Source organism: Peromyscus maniculatus, chromosome 11 (assembly GCF_049852395.1).
Source record: "Peromyscus maniculatus bairdii isolate BWxNUB_F1_BW_parent chromosome 11, HU_Pman_BW_mat_3.1, whole genome shotgun sequence".
NCBI lineage: Eukaryota > Metazoa > Chordata > Mammalia > Rodentia > Cricetidae > Peromyscus > Peromyscus maniculatus.
Genome location: NC_134862.1, coordinates 89,819,426 through 89,838,731, shown reverse-complemented (window position 1 = coordinate 89,838,731; position 19,306 = coordinate 89,819,426). Strand labels below are relative to the sequence as shown.

General features: G+C 39.2%; 1 protein-coding gene across 15 annotated transcripts in view; it reads left to right on the top strand.

Annotated features, from left to right (window-relative positions):
• Nvl (nuclear VCP like) overlaps positions 1–19,306 on the top strand; it is a 65,538-nt gene that overhangs the window by 25,792 nt on the left and 20,440 nt on the right. For all 15 annotated transcript variants that reach the window (XR_013043458.1, XR_013043456.1, XR_006062163.2 and 12 more), the window contains 7 exons: positions 3,219–3,465; positions 5,697–5,915; positions 7,431–7,535; positions 10,149–10,211; positions 11,631–11,750; positions 14,261–14,360; positions 19,011–19,117. Coding sequence is in view for 8 of the 15 variants with exons in the window: in XM_042258728.2 (XP_042114662.2) it covers positions 3,219–3,465; positions 5,697–5,915; positions 7,431–7,535; positions 10,149–10,211; positions 11,631–11,750; positions 14,261–14,360; positions 19,011–19,117 (961 nt within the window). In the remaining 7 variants the exon portion in view is untranslated. The remainder of the gene's footprint in view (positions 1–3,218; positions 3,466–5,696; positions 5,916–7,430; positions 7,536–10,148; positions 10,212–11,630; positions 11,751–14,260; positions 14,361–19,010; positions 19,118–19,306) is intronic.

Genomic DNA, 19,306 nt, shown 5'->3' with positions numbered 1-19,306 from the left:
ATTAATGTTGTAAACTGTCACATTTATAATGGTTTTTTGTGGTAGTTGTGATACTACAATAATTACTAGCTACTTTTAGGAAAAGTAATAAATAATGAAAGGAAATCATTGCCTTAGAGGGACAGGTGGAGAATGTGGTCAGAAAGCACTGTGTGTAGAAGGCTCAGCCGTAGGTCTCTGCTGTCCTTTCCTTCTTCCCAAGGTTTGATGTCATGTCCTTTCTCCTTATTCACAGGGCGGTGGTGGTGCATGCCTGTAATCCCAGCACTCAGGAGGCAGAGGCAGGCGGATCTCTTGAGTTCAAGGCCAGTCTGGTCTACAGAGAGAGTTACAGGACAGGCTTCAAAGCTATATATCTCCAGCAAAATAATAATATTCATTATTTCATCTTTACTTATGAAGTGTAGAGCAGCTGAGCAAAGTGGTCCGTGCCTGTAATCTCAGAGCTATGAGTCAATGCAGAAAGTAATTCCAGCTTTGCTTCATAGTGTCCTCAAGCCAAGCTTTAATTTATATGAAAATAATTAAAAAGGTCGCTTACTTTATGTGTAAAATATTGACAGTGCTTTAGCGTTAGACTTGAGGAGATTGAATTAATGTAACTTAGCACAATGTCTTGACACAGAAAAAACTGAGCACTGAGAGTTGCACTCAGAATCTTGCACCAAGCTTCATGAGTGCTTTCTTTTTCACTGAACTTTGCCCCAGCCCTAGAAAAGAAGTTTTAGGGTAACTTGATAGTTTCCTTTTCCTTAAAAATCTTTCAAGATTTTATTTAATGTGTAAGTATCTTGCCTGCATGTCTGTGCACCACATGCAAGCCTGATGCCCATGGAGATCAGAAAAGTGCATCAGATCTCCTGACCCTCAAACTCAGATCCACCTGCCTCTGCCTCCCGAGTGCTGGGATTTTAGGGGTGCGCCACCACCACCCCATTAGCACTCTTCCATGTTTATAATTGGTGCTTATATAACTCGTTTGTTTTCTACATTTTCTTTTTTTCTGAGGATTTTTTTCCTTCTGCATGTGTAATGTGTGTTTGTTCTGGTCTGTGTTATATTTATGTACCTGAGGAACTGGGAAGTAAATGCAAAATAACAGTACTTGGTGTGTAGTTAGTCTGATCAAGCTGTAGGAATATTGTCTTTTCTTCCCTTTCTCTCTTTCCCTCTTCCATCCCTCCTTCTCTTCACTTTTTTCATAGATTAAGTATAAGTGTTGGATCTTTCTGGATTTTTTCAGAAAAGGGTCTGCAGACAGCACTGTGGTGCTCTAAGTCTGTACTGACCCTCTGATGGGAGCAAGCTGAGGAGGCTGAAGAACAATATGCACTGTAGACACTGACAGTCTGTTTTCCTAACATACTGACATTCGTAGCCCACAAACTTTGAACTTTGCACTTTCCTGGAATTCTGGTTGAAAGGGTGGAGTCCATGTCCACATGTTGTTACTATACTTATGCAGATTTTCAGGTGATTTTGTTTTTGACTTCGGTGCTGTATTTCTGGCCTACCACTTGACAGCGACAATTCTGAGTCTTTGGTGTTCCAGCAAGCAAATTGCCTTGCTTCTCATTATTACACTTCTTTGGGAAGAAGAGTTATTTATATTTTGTTTCCTCTACTGAGTTGTTTACTACTTTCTATTCATCTTCTTTCTTCATAATTTGTGTCAGGATTACAGACAATCACACACTTATTAATTTATAATGTATAAATCAGTGCTTCAATAAATAAGTAAGTAAGAATATACAGAAAAGTGCGAGGAGGTGAGCAGATACCTGTGAGTTCAAGCCTAGCCTGAGCTAGTGCTGGGCTAGCCAGGGTTACAATCGTATACATGTATGAGCACTTCTCTGCATATAATCCATCCTAAAGGCTACAGGCTTAGGAAATGGTAGTACTTTAAAGGGCTTTTAAAAATAAAGTCTAGCTCCATTTAGATGTCATTTTAAAAATTGAAAAAGCAAAATTAGAAGCTGCTTGTGGGGGGCTGGAGAAATGGCTCAGCAGTTAATAGCACTGGCTGCTCTTCCAGAGAACCCAGATTCAGTTACTAGTACCTACATGGCAGCTCACAACTGCCTGTAACTCCAAGATCTGACACCCTTACACAGACATGCATGCAGGCAAAACACCAATGCACATAAAATAAAAATAATAAATTGTAATATAAATTATAAAAAAGAAAAAGAAAGAAAAGAAGCTGGGTGTAGTGTCATGTACCTGCACCTCAGGTTCTTCTATTGAGGAAGCTGAGGCAGGAAGATCACTTGAGCTGAGGACTCAATTAGCCAAGACAACATGAGAAGAACCCCCATCTCTTAAAATAAATGACATTGACACATATCATATTGTCAGTTGGCCCTAACAGATTTTTTTACATGTACAGTATAGGGTCTGAAAACAGGAAATGATGTTAGCCGATCATGGTGGCATGCATCTGTAATCCTAGTACTTGGGAGGTAGAGGCAGGAGGATCAAGAGTTCAAGGCCATCCTCCACTATAGACGGAGTTTAAGACCACCTTGAGTTGCATGAGACCCTGTCTCAAAATCCAGACCCCTGCAATGTTGGATGTTTGAAATATCAAGATAAATATTATGAAAACTTCATTTTGTATAATGAATATATGCCTGCAAAAGATGACTTTTAGAGCTTGACATGAAGAAACATGGCTTTAATTCCAGTTTAGAGGCAGTCTGTGAGTTTAAGGTTAGCCTGTTGTACATATATAAGTTACAGTCCAACAAAAGCTACACACTAAAACCCTGTTTTAAGGGGAAAAAACAAACTTTTGGTGCTAAATAGAAGTATGATTTGAATGTGGAGGTTTCTTTTTCTGGTAAGCACATGTTTTATTTGCTCTGAAAGTATCCCCACAAGCTATTTCCTCTACAATATTGGGAAACACTTAAAAGTGAATTTAAAAGAAAACAATAACAACAACAACAAAAAACTGCTTATATTCTTCATAATGCATAGATAGCATAGTTCCCAATAAGCAGATATTTGGCATAAGCTTTTCTGGATAAAGTTGGGCATATAGTAGTGACTAAGCATTTACTGAGTGAATGATTTGTTTCATCTTATATAGCATTTATTATGATACCATCAATAGGGATTAATATAGTATGATATTTCAAATAAATACAGTTAGGAATTTGCTTTTACTGTTAGACTTGGAGTCTAAATGTTTTAAACTGTCGTTTCTACAGAATACTTCAAACTTTGTGCCGAAAACTGAGACTTCCGGAAACTTTTAATTTTTGTCACTTAGCACACCTAACTCCGGGCTTTGTCGGTGCTGATCTGATGGCACTTTGCCGAGAGGCAGCCATGTGTGCAGTCAATAGGGTCTTGATGAAGCAGCAGGAGCAGCAGAAGAGTCCTGAGATGGAAGCTTTGCCCCCTGAAGGAGGCCAGGAGGAGAGGCAGGGGACCGAGCCCACTTCTGGAACCCAGGTGCTCTCCAGTGCTCTTGCTCTCTCTCTTTATTTTATCATTTTTTTTCAAGACAGGGTTCCTCTGTAACAGCTCTAGCCATCTGGAACTCGCTCTGTAGACCAGGCTGGCCTCACACTCACAAAGATCCACTAATGCCCATCATAAGGAAGGTTTTCTCATCTAAAAATATAGTCACAGATATGCTAGAAATACTTAAAATTTCCCAATTTCCAGTTAGATAACTGTATTTTCATGCACAGACTAGCAAATGCTGTAAACTTTCTGTCAGTTCAAGATGCATTTTATGGGCCTTACCACATGATTCTATTAAGTAGGGCTGTATTTTATTTCATTTTTATTGTAGATTTTATTGTTTTATGTGTATGAGTGTTTGCCTACGTGTGTATATGTGCAGGCATGTGTGCTTATTGCCCACAGAAGTCAGAAGAGAGCTTCTGATCCCCTAGGACTGGGGTCACAAATGGTTGTAAGCCACTTGTTGGTGCTGGGAATTGATCCCAGGTCCTCCATGAGAGTAGTAAGTATTCTTAACCACTGAACCAGCTCTCCAGCCCGAGAGCCATATTTTAAAACTTACTTTGTTCAATTTAACTTTAATATGAATTTAGGTCAAACTTGGGGCTTACTTTAATCCAAGTTTGACTTCTTTATTATTAGTAAGTATTTATTAGGAATGCTTCTAAGTGCTAGATACAACAATGAAAAATCAAGTTCTGCATTTAAAGACCTTGGTAGAATGAGACTACAGAGAAATAAAAGAGCACTATAAATATCAGAATTTATTGAATAATAATACATTCGCAAGGTATGGTGTGGGTTTTTTGATTTGTTTTTTGGCTTGTTTGTTTTTTGTTTTTTTTTTTTTTTTTAATTTATGTGTACAAATGTTAGCTTGCATGTATATCTATGCACTATATTCATGCCTGGTATCTGAGGAGACCAGAAGAGGACATTGGATCCCTTGGAACTGGAGTTACAGACAGTTGTGAGTTGCCATGTAGGTGCTGGGAATTGAACTTGGGTCCTGGAATAGTAGCCAGTGTTTAGCCATCTCTCCAGCTCCAGTGTGGTGGTTTTAATGGCAGCAGTTTGCTGCATAATCTTCCCTACCTTGATAAACTGGCTGAGTCAAGCATACGTTCTTTATTTTAATCTTAGTTACTAGTATTACCTTTCCTAGCACAAAGAGCACAGTAAATATACCAGTATCATAGACAGATATGTATACATGGTGGTTATAGAATGAATAAAGAGGTAAAACAGGGGCTAGAGAGATGATGGCTCACTGGTAAAGAGCTCTTCCAGAGGATCTGGGTTCAAATCCCAGAACCCATATGGCAACTCTCAATTGTCCATAACTTCAGTCCCTGAAGATCCAACACCCTCTTCTGGCCTCTGTGGGCACCAGACATAACACATGGTACACACACTTACATGTAGGCAGAACACCTATCCACATGAATTAATCAAAGAAATTTTCCCAGGCAGTGGTGGTGCACATGTTTAATCCCAGCACTCAGGGAGGCAGAAGCAGAGATCTCTGTGAGTTCAAGTCCAGCCTGGTCTACAGATCAAGTTCCAGGACAGCCAGGGCTGCACAGAGAAACCTTGTCTTGGGGTTGGGGATGAGGATGGGGGTTTGTTTCTATCCCTTAATGTTCTTCACAAAGCAAGAAATCTGCCTTTGAAGTTTAAGATTCATTGGCCTAGGAAAGTTGCCTACTGTGTATTTGATTGGTAAGGCATTAGCGAACCTTATAATGAATTTATATTGTTGCCACAGTAACTTTTCTTAAGTCAGCTGTTTTATGAATATATAGAAATGAATTGATGAAATGGATACTGGCCAACTGCCTCTGTTTGCATTATCTAACCCTAGTTTAAGCTTTAGAAATGTATTTAATATAAAATTAATCGCGTCTCTCTCCCTCTCTCTGACTGTGTTGGCCTCCAAACATATATTCGCTGAGGATGACTTTGAGTGGCATGGGCCACTAATATTGTCCTGGAAATTATATTTATATATCTTGATTATAATAGATTTATCTTTATTTAACCAAATATAGGATCTACTTAGAATGAATTAATATATCTTAGGTAAAGGAGAAATTATTACAATACATAGAAGTTCATTAAATTCAGTATAACTTAGGGAATCTTGGAATAATTATTTAAATTATATGTAACTTGGTGGTTCACACTTTTTCCCTTTAACTGTTGTCTTAAAGGATGAATTGCAAAGGCTGTTGAGGTTGCTAAGAGACCAAGATCCCCTCTCACAAGAACAGATGCAAGGACTTTGCATTGAATTAAATGATTTCATTGTTGCTCTAGCGGAAGTCCAGCCTTCTGCCAAAAGGGAAGGCTTTGTAACTGTCCCTAATGTGACATGGGCCGATATTGGTGCCCTGGAAGATATTAGAGAAGAGCTCATAATGGCAATATTGGTACGTATATCCCTATCAGTGTCATTGGCATTGGTCATGAGTTAAGATCTAGGAAAAAAACCTGCAAGTATGTCTACCAGATTATATTATTTAAAAAAAATTTACTAATTCTTTATTTTATGTGTATGAGTGTTTTGCCTGTATGTGTATGTGGGTACGTGTACATGCCTAGTACTGGCAGAGGTCAGAAAGTATCAGATCCTCTGGAACTAGGTTTATAGATTGTTGAGAACCACCTCTTGTGGGTGCTGGGAAATGAACCCAGGTTCTCTGCAAGAGCAATAAATGCTCTTAACCACAGAGCCATCTCTATTGCCCCCAATACATCTTTTAAAGTACAGTTTTACTGAGGTACAATTCAAATATTATAATAGGAAATTTAGCCTCTGTTGTCCTCTTTTTTAAGTCTAAATGTTCCACCAATGAGATGCTTTTCTCTTGAGACATTTCATGCTCATTATTCTGGTTATGTTTGGTTACTATATAGTGAGTTAAAAAAAAAAAAACAGGTTTCATTCAAGACCAATTTATGTAAAAACCACCTTCTTGCCTCTTGATTCAGGAGAATCAAGGCAGTTTTGACACCCTTGAAACTGTGGATTGATCTTAGTTTACTTTTACTTTTCTGCTTTCTGGCCACTCTAATTGAATTATGATCCATTTAAGAGGTGTGTACTCCCAAAAGTGAAAGTAACCAGGATTGCAGAGAACAGGCATGTGTGGCATTTGACCGTGTGCAGGGTCTGCTTGTCTCGGGATTTCCTGGAGAACGCTGTACCTGGACTTTAGAAATTTGGTTGATTTTCTAAAACTTGATTTTAATATATTGAAATAGTTTATCTTGGCCTTGGGGGGAAGAGCTCAGTGGGTAAAGCCTTTGCAATGCAAAGGTAAGGACCTATGTTTGTATCCCCAGAAGCCATGTTAAACCAGGTGCAGTAGTGAGTGTCTGTAACCACAACACTCCAAGAGGGAGACTGGAAGTAGGAACAGGACGGGCCTGCTAGGTATACACAACAGAAAAACAAGAGACCCTGACTCAAAGAAGGTGAAAGGCAAGGACGCACACAAGAGTTTGTCCTGTGATCTATGTACATTGGCACACATAATATAAAAATAATGAAATATTGTATTTTTTGCCTAATATGTTTTCATAATTTACATGTATGTATAAATTCCTTAAGAACAGTGACTTTGGCTTGATGCGGTAGTACACACCTGTAATCATGTTCTTAGGAGATAGAGACGGGCGGATCTTTGAGCTTGAGACCAACCTGGTCTACATACCGAGATCCAGGCTAACCAGGAGTACATAGTGTGACCCTGTTTCAAAAAAGAAAAAAGAGAGCCTTTCCCATTTGTCACCATGTACCTGATGTCTCAAACAAGGGTCAGCCAGGTATTGCTGTGTTCAGGCCTCATGGTCAGGGTTGAGTATAAAAGATGAGAAACATTTGAACATTCAGTGTAAAGTGGGCACCAGTGATGGATCACTGTTGGCATTGTTTCTTCTAGGCACCGGTACGTAACCCAGACCAGTTCAGAACTCTTGGTTTGGTGACTCCAGCTGGCATCCTCCTAGCTGGTCCTCCTGGATGTGGAAAAACTCTGCTAGCAAAGGTACGGTACAAGTTCAACTACATGCATTGCGTGTCTTGCCTTCAGTTGGATAATAAAGGTTTAAGTATATCATGAAATAAATCCTTTGTAGACTTTCTGTTAGAAATCTGTTTTTTTTTTTTTTTTTTGGTTTTTCAAGACAGGGTTTCTCTATGTAGCTTTGCGCCTTTCCTGGAACTCACTTGGTAGCCCAGGCTGGCCTCGAACTCACAGAGATCCGCCTGCCTCTGCCTCCCGGGTGCTGGGATTAAAGGCGTGCGCCACCACCGCCCGGCAACTTTTTTTTTTTTTTTTTTAAATAAAATTTTCTATGTTGTTTGTTCTTTAGAACAAAATGGTTTTAGTTTGTTGTGCCACCCTCCTTCCTGGGAAAGAAGAAAGAAAAGGGTCCTGTCCCCTGAGGACAGAAAGCCTATGTGTCTCACAGGGAACATTTCATGAACTCCCCAGTCACTTGCTCAGAGGCCATTCTAATCTTCATACTGTACAATATTACTATATAACTTTAGGTTGTAGCTGAGCTTATTTCTTGCTTTTGTTTAATTATTATAACTTGAGCATTTTCACTATGTTCTTTACAATATTAAAAAAAAAACTTTCTGCAATAGAAAATATAAATTACCAAAAGAGAAAAGACGTTTATAATCCTACTGCTTTCTGCTACCACTGTTTTTTTTTTGTAGTTGGTCCCAGGTATTTTTCTTTTATACATATCAAGATATAATATGTGCAAGATAATTTGTTTATGAGCTTTTGTTAGTGTAATCAAATTCCTAAACAACTTAAAAGGTGAGGGGACATATTTTGGCTCACAATTTCTGAGACCTTAGTCCAGTATCTGGTGGCTCCATGTTTCTGTGCCTGTGGTGAGGGAGAATACCGAGGCACAAGGGTAACAAAAGAAAGTAGCTTACCTCATGGAAGCTAGGAAGCAGAGAGAGGAAGAGCCAGGAAGAGACTGGGAATGAGATAAATCTTTCCAGAATGTGCCCCTGGTGACTTACATTCTCAAGCATTCCACTACCTCAGTAATGAGATGGAATTTTTTTTCCCTGTGTAGCCTTGGCTATTCTTTAATTTTCTCTGTAGACCAGGTTCTCTTGAAACTCATGAGAGCTGCCTGCCTCTGCCTCCCAAATACTAGGGTTAAAGGTGTGCGCCACCACCACCCAGCAAGATCGAATTATTAATGTATCAATTAATCTGTCATTTTGGTCAAATCTTTTAGGATCCAATTACTTACCAAAACCCTGTCAGCAGAAAGCCAAGCATACAAACTTTTTGGAAATGTTTCATATCTAAACCATAGCAATAATACATGTATCTTCCTAAAATGTAAAATTTTATTTAAGAAAATTTTTATGTTAATTAAAGAGAGTAGTGTCTTGCTCTGTATCCTATCTAGGCTGGCCTGGAACTCGTTACGTAGTACAAGCTGACCTCAGACTCTTAGAGATCCCCTCCTACCTCTGCCTCCCGAGTTGGGATTGCAAATGTATGTTACTATACCTAGCTTCAGATAAGCAGTCTTTAAACTTTCTTGCTTAGTATTAATTACTGAATATAGTATTTTTAGATTTTTATTTATTTATTTATTTATTTTGATTTTGTTTTGGTTTTTTGAGATGGGTTTTTTATTTTTATTTTTTTAATATCATCTGCACTGTATGTGTGCCTGGAGTCCATAGAGATCAAAAGAAAGCATCAGAACCCCTGGAACTGAAGTTACAGAGGGTTACACTCACTGCCGTGTCTCTGGGAAAGCAGCCAGTGCTTTTAACCACTGAGCCATCTATCCAGCCCCTGAATACAATATTTTCAATACTCTGAGCTGAAGAGATGGCCAGCTAGCAGGTTAAGGCTCTTGCCATCAAGCCTGAAGGCCTGAGTTCAATCCCAGGACCCGCATGTGGAAGGAAAGAAGTGACTCCTCCAGATTGTCCTCTGACTCCACAGGAGTACTGTGAAGCAAGTGCACACCACACATACATCTACAGACATAGTAAAGGTCATAAGAAATTGAAAAGGTGTTTAAGGCCTGGATTATATTTTGCCATAGAGATGTTTCATAGTTTATGGTAATATGGATACAGTTGCACATGCCAATAATCCCAGTCCTTGGGAGCTAGAGGCAGGAGGATCAGGAATTTGTTATCCTCTGCTACACAATGAGTTCGAGGTCAACATAGGCCACATGAGACCTTGACCCAAAAATCCCAGTACATTGTGTAATCTTGTGTTGTTCACTGGTAATTTTATTAGAATGTAGTCCTAAATCATTTTTCAGTGAATAGAATGCATGTTTTAAAAATATATCAAGGTGGCTTTCTAAAGTTCATCTTACAACTTAAATTTTTAATGGATATTTAAAATAGCTTTTTTTTTTTTTTTTTTAGATAGGACCTCAGTCTTTGACCTGGAACTCATTGTGTAGATCAGACTTGCCCTCAACTCCTAAAGGTGTTGCCTGCCTCTGCCTCCCAATTATTGGGATTAAAGGTGTATACATACCACCACATCTGGCTTAATATTTCAATATTTGACAATCCAATAAATACAAAAGGGTTTTTTCCTATTTATCTTATTTGTATTTTTTTTGTTTCTTCTGGGTAGGCTGTGGCAAATGAGTCTGGACTAAATTTTATATCCGTCAAAGGCCCTGAATTATTAAATATGGTAAGTTGTGTGGCACCTGCCCTTATTTTAATTAAGATAAACCATAATGAGTCTGATTATAGGACCGAGAGTCCCAAGGATCCCCCTGATCCACCTCTCCCGTGTTAGGATTGTAAGTTCTAGCCACTGGGTTGTTTTGTCACGTGGGTCCCTCAGACCCTCACTCACACTTGCACAGCAGGCTCGTATCTCCCCAACCCAAACCTGCTCTTGCTTAGTGTTGGTTATGGAGACTTCGTTTCTTTTCTTGTAATGATGTCTGGGCCTTGTGCATGCCGGGCAAATGCTGTACTACTTGAGCTACGCTCTCAGCCCTATCAGAAAAATTTTATGTCCAGCTAAAAAGTAAAACCTTTTCCTTACATATAAATTCTTATTACTCAGTCTTGATATATTGCTACTTATGGATTGCTATAGTTCCTTGACTGAACTTAATGTTTTTATTTAAATTTAGATTAAATTTAACATGGAATAAGGCATTATGAATCTATGATATGCCTAGTGCATTCACCCTGACTCCACTGTTGCTACATAATTTTTTTTCCTATTTTAGCAAGAATATTTGTTTGTTTATATATGAGAGTAGGGATCAGTTTGGTTTGTGTGTTTTCAAAATACTGTTAAATGAGGAACAGTTACTCCTGGGTATTTTACTACATAAGAAATAGGAAATTAGTTTTAGACTACAATAGAATTAATGGAATTTTTTTTTAACTAGAGATTTTATATTCTACTTAGTCTTGATTTTGTAAATAAAAACAACATATTTGATTAAATATGTAATTGGCTGTCTTTGTTTGTTTTGTTTTTCTGTGTGTAGCTCTGGTTGACCTGGAACTCACTTTGTAGACCAGACTGGCCTTTAACTCACAAAGATCCGCCTATCTCTGCCTCCCCACTGAGATTAAAGGCGTGCACCACCACTGCCTGGAGGCTGTCTGGTTTTTTTGTTTGTTTGTTTTGTTTTTTGTTTTTTTGGTGTTTTTTTTTTTTAACCTCCCCCTTTTTTTGGTTTTTTGAGACAGGGTTTCTATGTGTAGTTTTGGCTCCTTTCCTGGATCTTGCTCTGCAGACCAGGCTGGCCTGGAACTCACAGAGATCTGCCTGCCTCTGCCTCCCTAGTGCTGGGATTAAAGGCGTGCGGCGCCACCGCCCGGCTTTGCTGTGTCGTCCACCCTGGTCTGAAACTGGTGATCTCCATGTCTGTCTTCACCCTCTCAAATACTGAGATTATAGGGGTGTGCCACCATATTCAGGACAACTGCCTGTTTTTATATGTCGACATGATTTAATACTTAGTTGTTTACTGTTCCTAAGTATAAAAAGGCACAGGATCTACGTAACATAAAGCTGCTGTCATCTGGTACTCAGCCCCGAGGTTGAACTGTCTTCATTTTATCTACTTTCTGATCTGTTCAGTACGTTGGTGAGAGCGAACGTGCTGTGCGGCAGGTTTTTCAACGAGCCAAGAACTCAGCACCCTGTGTGATATTTTTTGATGAAGTGGATGCTTTATGCCCTCGAAGATCAGACCGAGAAGTAAGTAAAGATTTTTTTATATAAGTATGGCTATGTTATCTTGATTTTATTTTTTCCTGTTGTATACTATTCTACAGTCTACCTATAGCAGAATTTACTTGATAGTGTCTTGTTTTAGATATTTATATTTCTTCTAGGTGTTTCTTTTACAAACAGAACTTTCTCAAACATTTGTAGCTGCTGTCTTTGGGCATCTATACAAGTAATGTGGGATAGAATTTGGGAAGTATGAATCATGGCTGAAGATGTATATACATTAGACTTAGTGAAATATAGTAATTACAAGGTCATATTTCAAAGAATCTGTCAGGCATGTAATAACCAAGAACAGTGTGTTTATTAACCATTTCCCACACCTTTTGTCGATTACATTAACAAAACATATTTTGTGGACATGTTCTTGATTTCATAGAGGTTTGACCATTTTCAGTAAATTTATATTTTGTCATCTATAACTTACTTGGTAATATCAGATACACTTTGGCCTTTTTACTCCTGGAACTTCTTGATTAGAGCTTCTTATATGTAGTGAAATTAGTCCCTTTTCTGGGTTTGCATGCTAACATCAGTTCTCCAGTCTTATTACTTAGCTTTATTTTGTTACAGAGTATTGTAATTTTAGCTTATTATTACAAGGTCTACCTCCTGTCTGGATTCTGTAGTTTTTCTCTTTGTTAAGGAGGATCCTTTTTAAATTTTATTTTTGTATGTATGAGTTGTGTGTATGATGTATGCTCCTTGTGTGCAGGTGTGCATGCCTATGTGTGTGTGTTCACAGCAGCCAGAGGAGGATGTCAGGTGTCCTGCTCCTTCAATCTGACTCACTCCTTTTGAGACGGGGTCTCCTACTGCACTTGAGCTCCACTGGTGGTCAGCAAGGCCGGTGAACGCTGTCTGCGTCCCCTTCCAGTGCTGCCACGCTCAGCTCTGATGTGGGTACCAGGTCCTAACTCACGCTCTCACGTTTGTGTGGCCTCACAATTTCCTTTTGAACCTAGGAGTTCTTTTTTTTTTTTTTTCCTTTTTTTTTTCTTTTCGATTCACGGTTTCTTTGTGTAGCCCTGGCTGTCCTGGAATCCACTGTGTGTATCAAGTTTTTCTCTGTACCACCAGCTCCCAAATAACAGCATGGAGATTTCTTATTAATTATGAAAGCTCAGCCTTAGCTTAGGCTTGTCCCACCAGCTCTTAGAACTTCAAGTGACCCATTTGTTTTCATGTGTGTTCTGTCACCCATTACCTCATCTCCATACTGCTCATGTTGCTTCCTCCACATCTGGCTGGTGACCCTGCCCTTTTTTCTTCTCTGTGTCCCAGAAGTCCCGCCTAACCTCTTTCTGCCTAACTATTGGCTGTTCAGCTCTTTATTAAACTAATCACCGTGACACATCTTGACAACAGTGTAAAGGAATATTCTGCAACCGCTGTGTAGATCAGGCTGACCTCAAACTCACAGAGATCCATCTTCCTCTGCTTCTTGGGTGTTAGGATTAAAGTCATGCACTACCACATAGCTAAAATAAGTCTCCACAAATGCACCCATTTCAAAGAATCTGTATGTGTTTAAGTACATTGCTGTGTCTGTACATAAATTTATGTTGAAGAAAGGCAATTAATAATGAAACATCCATAGCACCACGTTCTCATTTCCTTCATTGTCTATGTATTCTATTGCCATGTTTCCATATTTCTGTAACCCTGTATTTATTTCCTGAATCATTCTCTTGGGTGTTGCCCTTAATAGCCATACTTTGTACCATTCATTTCAAGAAAAAGATAAAAAAAATCTCAATATACTCAATGTTCCTCTATGTATTGCATTGAAAGATGTGGGACACTTGACATAGGCAGAAATCTAGAGCTCAGAAGCTGAGTTTCGATTTGCCTAGATGGAGGTTCATGGTAACTTCTAAATATTTCAGAATTGTACAATTCAGTAAGAATTTCATCTCTCTCCTTATGTAGAGCTAAGACATGAGACAAATAACCTCATCTAAGCTTCTTTTTTTTTTTCATGCTGACTGAATAATAGCAGCTTTGCTGGGGAATCCACTGACGATTGTGTTTTGCACAGTATCTATATATTGTGACGCTTTAAGAAGTAGTCATTGGTGCCCTTCTGCCTGCCTGCCTGCCTGCCTGCCTGCCTTTCTTCCTTCTTTCTTTCCTCACTTCCTCCTCCGGTCCATACCTTGTTCCTTTCTCTCTTTATTTTATATTTCTATAAAGAGCCTCTTGGTTTCTCAGTTTGACCCTATACTCCTAGACTTAAGTGATCTCTTGCCTTAGCCTCTGAGTACCTGGGACTTCTGGGTTCATGCTACTGCTCAGTCACTGTAATCTTTCAACAGAAAGTTCTCATTCAGGTTAGTAAATATATTCTGTGCAGAGGAAACATGGAGGAAGGAGGCTGCTTTCTTTATGTTGAAGGTGATGGAACTAGACATTTATTTATTTATTTATTTATTTATTTATTTATTTATTTATTTATTTATTTATTTATTTTGTAGACAGGCGCTAGTGTTCGAGTGGTGAATCAGCTGCTTACGGAGATGGATGGGTTGGAAACACGTCAGCAAGTTTTTATTTTGGCTGCCACTAATAGGCCAGGTAAGAAAGAACATTACACAAATGAGTTCATAAAGTGAAATATAACCTGAAACAGCTCTTGTGTGTAGCCCAAATTCTAATTGGTCTTAATAAAAACCCAGAGTTAGATATCAGGGTGAAAGCTGAAAGATCAGAGAAGCAGAGCAGCCAGCCACCCGAGAGTTCCTGCTTCCACCCCACCTTATCACTTCCTCTCTCCGCCCAGCTATATCACTTCCTGTTTCCTTCTCCCAAGTTCTGGGATTAAAGGTATCTGCCACCACTGCCACCAGGCAAGCTTTATTTGTTAGAGCACAAACAAAATATCACCACACTTGTGTATGCTGTAGTAAAAAACACTGGGGCTGGAGAGATGGCTCAACAGTTCAGAACACCCACCCACAAAACAGCACAGAACTGTGTGTAACTCCGGTCCCAGAGGATCCACTGCAAGCATGTAATGCAGACATATTTGCAGACAAAACATTGTACACATAAAATAAAAATATTGTCTGGGGGCTGGAGAGATGGCTCAGTGGTTAAGAGTGTTGGCTGACCTTCCGAAGGATGAGGGTTCAATTCCCAGCACCCACATGGCAGCTCACAACTGTCTGTGGCTCCAGGTCCAGGGGATCTAGCATCCTCACACATGCAGGCAAAATACCAATGCACATAAAAATAAATAAATTAAGAAAATTATTTTCCGATTTGTTGTCAGCTTGACACAACCTAGAGTCATCCTGGGAGACAGAAGGAACTTGACTTGAATGATTAGTTGCTCAGAATAGATTAGTCTTTGGCAATGTCTGTAAGAGATTATCTTGAGTGTTGGCATGAGAGTCAACCTCCCCAGGCAGGTAGATAAAGAAAACTAGGGCTGGAGAGATGACTCAGAGGTTAAAGGCACTTTTGATGCTTTTGCAGAGGACATGGATTCAGTTCCCAGCACCTACATCTGCTCACAACCATCTATAACTCCAGTTCATGGGATCCTATGCTCTCTCTTATTCTCTGGGTACCAGAGATACACGGTGCACATATATACATGCAGGGAAAACCTTCATAAAACATATAAAATAAAGCAGGGCAGTGGTGGCGCACGCCTTTAATCCCAGCACTCGGGAGGCAGAGCCAGGCAGATCTCTGTGAGTTCGAGGCCAGCCTGGGCTACAGAGTGAGTTTCCAGCAAAGGCTCCAAAGCTACACAGATAAACCCTGTCTCAAATAACAAAATAAATAAAAATAAAAAATAAATAAAAGCATATAAAATAAAAATAAATAAATCTTTAGAAAAAGAGAAAGCTGATTGAATATGAACCAGTGAGCAAGCTTTTAGCAACAGTAAGTGTAAGCCATATAAATACTTTTTTCCCCTAAGTTGCTTTTGGTCATTTTTTACTCTTAGTGCTTATCACAGCGATAGAAACAAACTACAACAACCCTAATAAAGTGGTCTTCTTATCAGAGAATCCTTGTACCACACTCTCCACTGTTTCTGGTTTGTTTATTTGATTTTTGGAGAAAGGATATTGCTACATAGGTTGGCCTTGAGCCGTCTTCCTACCTTAGCTAACTTCTTGAGTGCGGAGAGTAGAGGCGTGGACCACCATGCCTGGCATAATGCACACTTTTGACCCTAAAAGTGGTCTCAGTGTGTGTGCTGTGGTTTTCCTCAAGTTCATAGGAAACAAGGAACAGACTCTTCATTATACCCAAAAATTTAAGATAAATTTTTTAAGGATTTTATGCTGGAGGCTTGCCCCATTATTGACCTCTACCTATGATTTAAAAATTGTTTTCAAGCTTAAGCATTCTATGTTAGATTTGAAAAAAGACTAAAAACTTCCAAAGTGCTAAAGTTAGCTTTTCTTTTTTAGTCTAATTTCTATTCATATTTTTAACCCTTTGCCTTCCCTGCAATCCAGACTTTCATAGTCTACTCTGATGTTTGATAACTGTCTGCTAGCCAGGAGACTTTGTCAAATTCTCAGGAGCTAGAGTTACAGGCACTTGTGAGCCACCTGGCCTGGATGTTAGGATCCGAACTCAACTGCTCTGGAAGACCATCAGCTGCTGTTAACCATTGAGCCGTCACTACGGTTAATAGCACTTAGGACTTGACTATGGACAATGTATTAGTGTCTGTGGCTTTGAAGAGACACCATGACACCATGACCATGGCAGGTCTTATAAGAAGAAAGGCTGGCTTACAGTGTCAGAGTTTGAATGCATTGTCATCCCAGGCAGACATAGTGCTGAAGAGGTATCCGTGAGTTTTATATCTGGATCCACAGGTAGCAAGGAGAGAGACTCTGGGCTTGGAATGGGCTTTGAAACCTCAGAGCCCACCCCAGTGACACACTTCCTTCAATAAGGCCACACCCATTTCAACAGCTCCCTAAGCATTCAAATAGACGAGTCTGCGGAGCCGTTCTTATTCAAACCACCACTGGGACATGCTAAATTAGCTCATTGGCCACATGATTGAATTTGGGCTTTTCCCCAGAATTCAGGGCGTGGTTCAAAACTTGAACACTGATTCCCTTCCTGGGCTGTGCTATGACTCATCTTCATCCTAATAATATCTAGAGACTCATCATAAATCACCTCATTAGTGCAGCAAAGATACTCTTGTCACTCAGAAAATTCTAAACATTCTGTACTAGGAGCAGAGATTATATATATTCTTTTTGGTGGTTTTGCCTTATTTTGTTATGTTTGAGACAATCTTTTTATGTAGCCCATGCTGGCCTTAAATTCAAAATTTTCTTGCCTCGACCTTCCAGGTGCCAGGATTACATTTACATTTTCAACATACATAGTATACCGCAGGGTTTTTTGTTTGGTTGGTTTTTTTTTTTTTTTTTTTTTTTTTTTTGTGTGTGTGTGTGTGTGTGTGGTATACTACATACTATACTATATATTACTGCATCTTAGTGACTGTCAGATGAAAATACCTACTTGGCAGGATTGTCTTACAATCTGAGTGTTGTTGATAATGTTAGCAGGTCATGAGCAATTACAGTACTACAAAACTAGTATTGGGAATTGTCTTAGGGTTGCTGTTGCTGTGAAGGGACACCATGACCAAGAAAACTTTTATAAAGGAAAACATATAATTGGGTCTTGCTTATAGTTTCAGAGGTTTAGTCCATTATCATCATGGTGGGAAGCATGGCAGTGTGTGCTGGAGAAGGAGCTGAGAGTTCTACATCTTGATCCACAGATAGCAGAAGGAGAACTGTGTGCTGTACTTGGTGTAACTTGAGCATCTATGAGACCTCAAAGATTGCCCCAACAGTGACACACTTTCTCTAACAAGGCCACACCTGCTCCAACAAGGCCACAATTCCTAATAGTGCTAATGATTGATCATAAGATTATAGAGTCTTTCAAGACAAAACCTTGATTTAAAGATGTCATACACTACCTTTCTTGAGCATATACATTTTTTTCCTAGCAGATTTCAAAAAGATTGTCTTCCAGCCTTCTGTAGCAGCATATTCTTTCATTAATGGGCTATATATCACTGTTCATATTTGTGTACTGTAAGCAATTTTGATTTTTATTTAATTTCAGTAGATTAGAGAATAATAGGCCCTTCAGTGTCATTAAATTTTCTTTAATTATCTTCTGAGTATTTATATACATTTTATCTTTCCTAAGAGGTTTCTTGTGTCATCTTAAGAGTTCCTTACTCTCCAGTTCTTTATTCTTAGTTGTAAAACATAGTATTCTGTTTAACATTTCTGTACTGATTTGGCCTATGTTGAGTGACTGATGAATCTTAGTTTACCTGTGTTTGCCCTCTCATGCATTTGTGTTTATCCTCTGCTCTATTATATCTCATCCTCTCCTTTTTCCCTTATAGCAAACCCTGCTGTGTCAGTTTACTGCATATATTTACAGATAGATTGTCCGGGTCTTTTTCAGTTGTATTCATGACTGTTTGGCCGTTCTGTTTCATTGTCTAATGTGACTATTTTGATGTCTATAATTATTTTCTGCCTAGGTTTTTTTTTAATTAATTTTTTTTTTCAGTGCTGGGAGTTAAACCCAGGTTCTTGTGCATACCAAACAAGTACTCTATCAGTCACTGGGCTACAAAAAAAACCCCCACTTTTTTGTTTGCAGTATGAAGCTCAGCACTGTGTTGTAGCTACTAAGAGCCTCCAGGAACACAAAGGAACATAAGACAGTTGGATATGTTTTGATAAGTAGTAGCTTTTGATTTGTGTGGGAGGGGTATGTGTACATGAAATCTGTATGCAAGTGTGCGTGCATGTATGTGGAGGAGAACATAGGGTGTCTTCCTCAGTCTTCACCTTGTTTCTTGAGACAGGATTTCCCACTAAACCTGGAACTCACTATGGCTAGATTGGCTGACCAGGATCCTCTTATCTCTCCCTTCCAGTGCTGATGTTACAGGCAGTTGCTGCCATGCTTTGCTTTATGTGAGTTCTGGGGATTTGAACTTAGGTCCTAATTCTTGCATTGTAAACACTTTACCAACTAAGCCACTGTCCCAGCCCCAGAACATTGGACTTTAATAATACCCAATTGAGCACATTTTTAGCTTTTTTTAAAAAAGAACTCTGTCTTTTACTAATCACATTAAAAAACAACAACAACAACAACTGTCTGGGGTTTCTGTTTTTCTCTCTTCTCTAGATATCATTGACCCTGCCATTCTGCGGCCAGGCCGACTGGACAAAACACTCTTTGTAGGTTTGCCTCCCCCGGCAGACCGTGTTGCCATATTGAAGACTATCACAAAAGTAAGTAAAGAAATGAGGTTTTTTGTTATGTTTGTGGTGTTTAAAAATGTTTGTATTTTGTTTATGTATATGTGTATCCGCATGATATGCACACTACATGTAAGCAGTTGCCCAGTGAGGTCAGAAGGCATCAGATTCTCGGGACGGGAGTGACTGCAGTTTTGTGCCTCCTCATGTGGGTGTTAGGAA